Raw genomic sequence first — 9,672 nt, forward strand, 5'->3', positions numbered from 1 at the left:
AAACAACTCAAAAGGGGGGGAAAAAAAAAAAATCCTTCCCTTCTTTTCACTTCCCTTCCCTTCCCATTTCCCATTTCCCATTTCCCATTTCCCATTTCCTTTACAATCAAACACAGCCTTACCAATTTTTTTTTTAATTTCTAAAGCCCAAAAGCTCATGATGTCCCGTGTTTGGTGGTTAGAACCACCCACATTCATTGTAAATACTTCTCTAGTCGATGCTCTGCTTTTTGCCCAAACATTTGTTTATCAATAAATAAATAAAAAAAAAAAAAAAGAAAAAAAGAAAAAAAGGGAAAACTACCCGTTGTAACCTTCTTTCAAGTGCCCATTATCTTATTCTCATAAATCATTGAATAGTAAGGTAAATATGAGTTTTCAATAATTCGAAAGGCATTTAATATAATTTTATATGTAAAATGTCAGGCCTTATCTTCATAAAAAAACTGTATTATCTTAAAAAAAACGAAAGTCCAATTTCTTAGTTCACCACTTCAGTTATAATATGATTAATTTTTTTTTTATTAAAATAGTAACTAATGGAAAATGATGCATATACACATTTCACATCCCACCTATGGATCCCACGAATAATTGATTCCATAATTACTTGAAATAATTCATTTGGTTAATTTTAGGATTCCAGAAAAAACTGAAATTCGTTTTCATATTTTGGATTCAAGGATTATTTGTTTACCTAAAAAAAAGTCAAATATATATATTGGTTAACATGTGTACTACATATATCGATCATGTTATCATAAATGATGCAGTAACATCTATTTCATTAATCACAAAGTATAACGAAAATATGAAATCATAACATTAAATCTAATTAATATAATAAAATAGTAGGTGAGCTATCCTCTATGGATGGAGAAAAACTTTCTCTTTTTTAATGGGAATGAATTTACTATTAGAATGAGGAGATATACACCAACGAACGATTTGACAATTTTGACATTATTACGGTGATTTATAGAAATGACGCATTAATAATATGGCTATTTGATTGAGATGACATTGACCCTTTTGATAGTGGTCATATTATCAATTTTAATCCTAAAATTATCAATATCAGATCTGATTACTATCGTATTGTATTGAATCGACATCATATAATTGGAAGAGTGAGGTATAGTGATTGAATTTTTACGACACCGATCCCGAATCTTTTTGTATCAGTATTGTCCAAACGGATTAATCAAAATAAAAATAATAATAAAAAAAAGGGACCAGTTCTCACGTTACATATGTCCGCTGACCCATCTCGGGTTCTGGTACCCGGACCATATCCAAACTCGTTCAAGATTAGGGTACGAAATCTGAACTCTGAACTAAAAGATTCCCATCTTCTTCGTCTTCTTTTCAAGTGACGCTCAGAGTGCTCTAATGGCGATATGCAACCAATCCCATTTCATATCCATCTCCACCGATCATACTCTTTCGACTTCGAGCCTTTTCGTTTCCAAACGCACCTCTTCATCCTTTGCTTTTCGTTTCCACAGCTTCAGATGCAAAAGCTCTCTTATCTCCAAAACCCTCGAGGTTGAACCAGAACCAGTCCTCACGTCCGTCAAAACTTTCGCACCTGCAACGATAGCTAACCTCGGCCCGGGATTCGACTTCCTCGGCTGCGCCGTTGATGGAGTAGGCGATTTCGTCTCTTTACGAGTCGATTCAGACGTTCGTCCAGGTGAGATTGCAATCTCTTCCATCAATGGCGTCGGAGATAGTTCATCAAGGCTAAGCAAAGATCCTCTCTTAAATTGCGCCGGAATTGGGGCGATCTCTGCCATGAAAATTCTCGGGATACGATCGGTTGGTCTATCGCTCTCTCTTGAGAAAGGATTACCTTTAGGGAGCGGTCTCGGATCTAGCGCTGCAAGTGCCGCCGCTGCCGTTGTGGCTGTGAATGAGATTTTTGGTCGGAAATTGTCCAGCGCAGACCTCGTTGTCGCAGGGCTGGAATCGGAGGCTAAGGTCTCAGGTTATCATGCAGATAACATAGCTCCGGCGATCATGGGTGGGTTTGTACTGATCCGATGCTACGAGCCGCTTGATTTGATCCGATTGAGTTTTCCGATCGATAAGGAGCTGTTTTTTGTTCTCGTCACTCCTGAATTCGAAGCTCCGACGAAGAAGATGAGGGCTGTGTTGCCGACAGAGATCGAGATGTCACATCATATATGGAATTGTAGCCAAGCAGGGGCGCTTGTGGCGTCTGTGTTGCAAGGGGATTTGAAAGTATTGGGGTCGGCATTGTCATCGGATACCATTGTGGAGCCCAAACGAGCGCCTCTTATTCCTGGGATGGAAGCTGTGAAGAAGGCTGCAATCGATGCCGGAGCATTCGGGTGTACAATTAGTGGCGCAGGGCCTACAGCAGTTGCGGTGACAGATAATGAAGAGAAGGGGAAAGAGATTGGGTATCGAATGGTGGAAGGATTTATCAATGATGGAGGTTTGAAGGCATCTGCAATAATTCGGAGACTGGATCGGGTTGGTGCCAGGATTGTTAGTAACAATCCCAGATGAAGAGCTAGCTACATATGTATCTGGTCTCTTGGGTTTTGCTAATAGAGATAATGCGAGAATTTGGAGAGGTGATTGATTCTCTTTTCTGCACTCCCAAATTATTCCAAGTACGGAGCATTGATAAGCTTATTTTGAGTAGTCTCCTAAAGAGGATAAGAGATGGAAAACCGCTTGAGGTCTTTTGAATTCTAGTGAATATATAATCATTTCTTGCTTCATGTAAGTCCTTTCATAGTCATCTTGTATTTGCACCTATGGGTTACCCTTTGGACCATAAGCACATCTGCTATGAATGAAATAAAAAGGACTTTTAATTGTCAAATCTTGAAGCACCTCTTGTTTAGGGCAGAGGAAGAACTTGCAAGAGAAAGATCTTCCTGCTATGTCTTCGGTATCTGAGACGCAGGAAAGGAATTTCCCATGAAGGTGGTTTATCTGATCCACAAAATATTATACATTAAAGTTTGAATTTTCAGACTAGGAAGAGAAACCAATGAAGAATTGGTTGGGCTTTAGCTTGCAGGGACAGCAGATTTGCACTTGCCTCTGGATGCCCCTATCTTACATTTTTTTTTTTTTTTTTACCCTTAATCCTTGGATCAAATTCTATAGAGTTTGACTCATAGTAATTTAGTTGACATTCATAAATGAATGAATCATCGGTTCTTTTTCCTCGTTCATTCTGAAGATTAACTAGGAATCAGTTCACAGATTATCCACCCTTTCCATTGTAGTATTTTCATTACCAAATCACAACAATTAAGGGGGAAAGAAACACGGCAATTAGGAATAGAAAATTTATATGAAAGAAAGACTTAACTTTTGCAATAAAGGTATCAGTTGTTATTTGATGATTGACCCGTGTCTTATTACCTCATAGAGAGGCATCCACAAGACACTAAATTTTCCTAGAAATGGATGCATATTTGTGCTTTATATTGCAATATTTCATTCCCTGGTTTCACTGAAAACTTGTAAGGTCAAACCGCCCTATACAGTTGCAAGATGCTAAAGCAGGACCTCCGACTATGAAAAATGGCTGATCAATCTAGTCTTGAATCACCTTGGAATCAGTAAAGCCACATACTCAATAATGTCTCTGTATGAACTTTCAAATTCATTTGTTTCTTTGATTTACAGGCCAGGTCTCGAATCTGTTTGGGGAAGGAATTTGCTTATCTCGGCGGATGAAAATAGCTGCTATGTTCTTTATTCACTTCTTTTGGTTCAGATTAGCAGATGAAAAGAAACAGGTAACAAAACCATGGTCACACTCCACGTCGATGGTGGCCTCCATCTCAGTGCAATTCCTAGAGTTGTGTTGACAAAATCTGATCTGTGAAGAACTATTGTGAATGAGGAACAAATTTTACAAATAAGTCTGCCTATGTTTTTTTTTTGGTGAAGAATAAGTCTGCCTATGTCACATGTAAAAAGGCAAGGCTAAAGCCCAAGGTCAATTTCACTTGAAGGAGCTGTGGACACAACCTCCTGCTTGGGTTCAAGAGAGGACATTAACATTGCAGGCATATACTGGTAAGAAACATGGTTTGTCCAAGCCCAATTATATTTGTGTCACTCTATAGGTACGAACTGACTATGAATAGCTGTTCTGGGGGTGGAATTTCTGGTAAAGAAACCGTTGCTTGGAGTTGAGAAATACTCACTTTATCCATGGTAGGAAACCTCTCCCCAACCCTGTGGTTCTTGGATGGATCATTGATTTAAGATGGGTTTTGCACATGTTAATGACTATTATTGATAGAGATTTTCTCACTGGGATTATATTCAAGGCTGTACCTGGATGGAAGTCATTCCATTCTTAATTGCCATGGCCTTTGTTTGCGAAGGATACAAAGCTTCAAAATGGAGTCATTTTGATTGACAATTCATATGTCCAACAGATCATAAAGAGGCAATTGCACAACTAATCAAGATTGCTAAGTCATTGCACAACAGTTTTGTTTAAGAATGATAGATTCATATAGCTTCAAGGACAAATCTGATTGTTTAAGAATTATACATTTGAATTTAAATGATATGTTCATTTCCCTAATGGAAGATCCGAATGCTTTTACATTCATTTAAGAATTATATCTCGTGATGGGTAAGATTTTAGAATTGTCAGGTCTTGCCATCATAATGTGTATCTTATGTTCTGTTCGAACTTTATTTTTGAATCTGTGTACTTGCTTCTTAGATCACCAGATAACCATAGCAAGCATCATGAAGAGATTACACGAACAGGTGATCACCAGATAATCATATCAAGCGCGAGACTGCATATTTCTTAAGAGACAAATCACCAGTTGTTCAATAGGTGCAGCAGTGCTGTATAATAATCTGTGGTAGCTCACTTTATTACTTCAATCTGTATGCTTGGCTTACGAAGAATTCCTTTGGCCTTCAAAATTTTCAATTCTTTGTCCAGTGTTGAACATTATGTGTGGTGCATTTCAAGTGTTTCTGATATCTTAGCTTTACATTAAAGAACCATGTATGATTACTTAGAAGGCCTGGTTCCATGCAGGGTATCTATGAGTGGATCAGCATGAGAGGTGGTCCTGCCATGAAGCATGTTGAGAGGGTGCCTAGAAGAAGACCCCTTAATGGTTATTGTTACTTATGAAGATGAGCATAATCACTTCAGATTGGTATCAAATTTGCTCACATGAGACTTCTTCTCAAAGAACAGTTTAAAGCCCCAATGCTCATGTTTATATATCTACATCGATTGGCTGTGAATTACTTCTGTACATAATGTATATGATTCAAGCTTGAGATTACCGATGATAGGGCAGTATGCTGGCAAGGGGAAGAGGCTTTCCAGTTCGTTTGACCTTCTTGGGGGCTATGGGGGCTAAGGAGGTATATTAAACCACAGAACCATACCAAAACCTCTACAGTGAAAGGGGTTGGAAATTTGTACCCAAAAAAAAAGGGTTGGAAATTGTAAGAAGTCTTATGAAGTAATTTGTTTGAAAACTGTATATGTAGTTACTATTGTAGAAGTGTCAAAAGTGTTTCTGATAAAAGGTCTTTTAAATGCAATTCCACTTTATTTTAAAAGGGAAATAGTTGGGCACACCAAAATGGTGTCCTGCATATGTGATCATAGGGGTGTCAATCGATCGGTCCGGGTTGAGTCGGTTTCGGTGTGGGAAAGCTGAAATCGAAACCGAACCAATAAAAAAATTTTGGTTTCGATTTGGTTTCGGTTTCGGTGCGGTTTGATTTCGGTTTGTGTTCGGTTTCTTAAATCGATTTGTAATGGGATTGGTTTTGGTTTTTGGTCCAGTTTGGATTCGACTTTCCATACAAATGTACACAAAATTATGCAAATTTTGATTTTTTTAATGAATTTTGGAGTGTTTCGGTTTCTTATCGGTTTGGTTTCAGTTTCGGTCTGGGTTTTGAGCCGGTTTTGATTTGGTTTTGGGTTCATCCGATTTTTGGTACAGTTCGATTTGGTTTTGGGGTTGCAATACTCCAAATCGAACTGAATCAATAAGGCTTTGGTTCGATCTGTATTGTTATCAGTTTGGTCTGATCGGTTTTACCGCTGCGGTTTAGGAATTGACACCCTATGTGATCATCTCTCATCTCTTTAAAACACAGACCCCTTTGTTGTCGCTCGCTCACTGAAAGTTGGTGACTTGCCTATCTTTTTAAAAAGAATTGTGAAGATAAAGTGGCCGTCATGCCAAGATATAAGGGAGGGTGAAATGATAGCCTTTTCTCACATGGAAGGTAAATCATGTTGCCATCATTCCACGTGCATTTATTCTCCGTTGATGCAAAAGCCATGCGAAACCCTCTCCCATTTTTTTAATGTAAGAAATGCTAGTTGATTTGGACATTTCCAATTTTCAAGTTGCCCAAATCAAGCACTATATATCTTAATTATGAAGGAGTACTAAGAGATAAATAGATTTGGAGAACTCCCAAGGAGTACTCCATCCATTCATAGAACCGCATGTTTGCTCAACCCAAGCCCTAACCAGAATGATAACATGGAGGTGCTAATCCAAATATTCTCGGGAAAATTATAAGATTACACGTTATTGAGTTTCTCATTACCAAATTACTCACTCATTGTTTAGGTTTACAAAATTATCCAATACAGTATTATAAAACGTTCTTGATAATTTTACCCCTAAACTTTACCTTCTCCAATCTCCATGTCCACGCCACCGCTTACTTTCTTCTCCGTTCACAGTTGAGGAGCGGAACCTCCTCGAGCCCCTGCATCTGATCCTGTGCCACGAGGTCCCTGGATCCACAGTCTTACTTTCGCAACCTGCTGGACCATCTCCCGTGAATGCGAGACAGTTTGCACCTGACCTCCGTTCTCCTGCCTAGGAATCCCGGGCCACTTGCAAGAACCCCCGCCTAACCCTGCAACTCATCCACCTCCGGGGACTAGAAGAATTGCGGCGTTGAATAAAAGCAGGTAACTGAAAACTCAACCTCCATCAACGACCCATCTGAATGTCCCACCACCATCAGTCCGTGCAGTGATCCATCAGCTCCAACACATCTTGTCGTGACAAGCAAACATGGACCGGATACCCTCCACAGCATGGAGGAATATACTCTATTGAAGTGGAAGGGGACCGACGATTCTTAGAATATCATCACAAGGTTTCTTCGGTACCTAATCGTATACCCTTTAATCCAATCGCGAGCCAACTCTGCTTGCGAAATCCATACCATGTCGACCTTTTTTTTATGCTCCTCTACCAAATTTGGTGAGATGGCGAATGAATGAGTGTTGTTTCCATGTTATTATCAGCAGTGTCCTATTTTTTCTTGCAGTGTTTAATCCCCCAATTCCTTGATCAGATTCCTCCTTATCAGTCTATAGCTTTTAATCTATCTGTTCCATCACATTGGAAGAGAAGAATGGGCAACTGGTGGAAACTGCATCTATGGTAGAGCATGTGTGGTTCATCGTATTTACCCTATTTATTATTACTAATTTGTAGGGGAGTGAGTTGCAGGGTTAAGCGGGAAAGCAGGGATAGCGGCAGGGTGTTGATCGGAGAAGGGAGTGAGGAGGCAGGGGTAAAAATATCAAAAAAGCATATGAGTATGGGGTGGGATACCATTTTGGGTAATTTTGTAACTTCAAATTTAAAAATGGGTAATTTTGTAAATCGAAACTTAGAATGAATAATTTGGTTGAAAAAAATTCAAAAGTAGGTAATCTTGTAATATTTCCAATATTTTTCGCAGATTAGGACCACCACCGACCATAAATACCTGAACATTGTTTGAACCGTTAGCAGAATAATAAAGGGTCACATACAACGAGAGAGAGGACCGGCTGCGATGCTTTGGTTTCACTCAACAGAGCATGAAACCTTGCCCTTTGCAGTCACCCATGCGATTTCGTATCTCTTCCACTCAATGCACACTACTGTCGGTGATGCAGGCGAGGATCCAAATCATAACACCACGTGTCAACTACGGTGTCCTACCCTTTGCAGTTAAAAGGAAAAAGTGTAGAGGTATTTAATTTGGTACTACCAGTTACTCCAAGCCAAACATCAATACCATTATATTGGAATCAGACTGAAGCCCCTACACCACCTAACACCGAATGATGCACCAATTTTAGCCAGGTGGACTTTTAAATCCCTCACCCCACTCCTCTTTCTAAAACCCATGATGGTATCACCAAATGGAATCTTTCTGTTACTTTTTTATAGCACGCCTCTCGTTGTACTGAAGAGAAAGGAGAAAAGTCAAAAGTTGGTCTGGATAGTCTGCTCTGTTGTCTCTGGGGGAAGTTTGGGGTTTAGATGACAGCTTTAAAGTTGTTGGGCCCATGGGCTCTTCATTACTTTTGTTTTCGTACTAAATTGGTGGATAATGGGATGGCCCATGGCCAGTTTTCCTTTGGGAGGGTCAGGGGTGGACCTCTCCTCTTCTCCCATCTCAAGGAATCCGGACTCTGCAACATCTTCTTTTTCTCTTTTCTCTCTCTTCTTCTTCTCCTTCTTCTTTTTTTCTTCTTTTACCTTTCTGTTTCCCACTAATGATGATCATATATGATGCTTTTCTTGTTAGTTTATGGGAAATTTTTTATTACCTCAAGTGTTTGCATTACTAGATCTAATCTTTCTCAGTGCTAATTGTGCCTTTATCTACAAGGTCATCAATGCTTCATGGCTTACACTACAAAGAAAGGAGAAAGTTTTTTGTATCTATGATGGGATACTTGGGCAAGCCTATTGTATCATTAACTCATAATCTTATAGTTGAAAATTTAATCCAAAGGTTAGATGTCGTGGTTTAAGATGTTTTGCCTTCATCGTTAGTGAAAGGAACTCAATCCCCAAAGAAAAGAAAATAAAAAATTATTTCCTCGGTTGTATGCAACACCAGATCCGATCTCAAATGTGCTTATAATGGAGGGAGAATCTCTTCATCCACTATGATGTGTGACCCTATGATTAAATTCACGAGAAGCTGATTTTCGTCATTAACTTTCACCCCTTATTGTCCAAAGTCGATACACCCTTCTCCAATCCAATCCAAAATAAAATATTGTGGTTTAAGATATTCTATTTTCATCATGGTTAAAAGGATGCTCGATCCAAAAAAATAAATAAACAAATAAAATTTCATAATTAATACAACTCACAATCATGGTATGCAGTAGGTTCGACCCAGGTTAAACCAGCCTTGAAGTTGGCATAGACTCAAGCCAAGTCCAGTCTGGTTCATGCCCCGCATAACCCCCTTGATTGGCTATTTGGGGGTGCAGCCCAAGCCCAAAAAAAAAAAATTAAGTTGGGCTGTAATCCATTTGGGGGCTAAATAGCCCACGTGCACCCCATTAATTGTCTTTTAAATTCTAATACAGGATCACTGCCAGGCTGTGTACGGTTCGCATCCTATCACAGGGAGGATGAAATGACCACCATGTTGGCCGACTGTGCCCTCTTCTCATTGCCTCCCAAGCTAATGTAGGGCGCACGCCTGACAGGAAAACGTGAAGAACAAGTGAAGAACGTTTCTTGGCCCTGTCCTTGTCTTTGGGCGCAGGGAAAAGCATTCCGGCAGCGTTCCTTTCCTAAAGGAAACTTCGTACATCGCTGGACCGCAGTGAGTTCAAGATTAGGG

At 39.5% G+C, this 9,672-nt stretch overlaps 1 protein-coding gene across 1 annotated transcript; it reads left to right on the plus strand.

Moving 5' to 3' along the window:
* Nucleotides 1-1,289: 1,289 nt before the first annotated feature.
* LOC122077165 (homoserine kinase-like) lies at nt 1,290-2,860 on the plus strand. The gene has a single exon (XM_042643007.1). The coding sequence runs from the start codon at nt 1,393-1,395 to the stop codon at nt 2,536-2,538; it is 1,146 nt and encodes a 381-aa protein (XP_042498941.1). The 5' UTR covers nt 1,290-1,392; the 3' UTR covers nt 2,539-2,860.
* Nucleotides 2,861-9,672: the final 6,812 nt, after the last annotated feature.

The sequence above is a fragment of the Macadamia integrifolia genome, chromosome 4, assembly GCF_013358625.1.
Source record: "Macadamia integrifolia cultivar HAES 741 chromosome 4, SCU_Mint_v3, whole genome shotgun sequence".
In the NCBI taxonomy this organism is placed as follows: domain Eukaryota; kingdom Viridiplantae; phylum Streptophyta; class Magnoliopsida; order Proteales; family Proteaceae; genus Macadamia; species Macadamia integrifolia.

Coding starts and splice junctions, on each gene's coding strand:
- LOC122077165 (XM_042643007.1), top strand. CDS start 1,393: ATGGCGATATGCAACCAATCCCATTTCATATCCATCTCCACCGATCAT.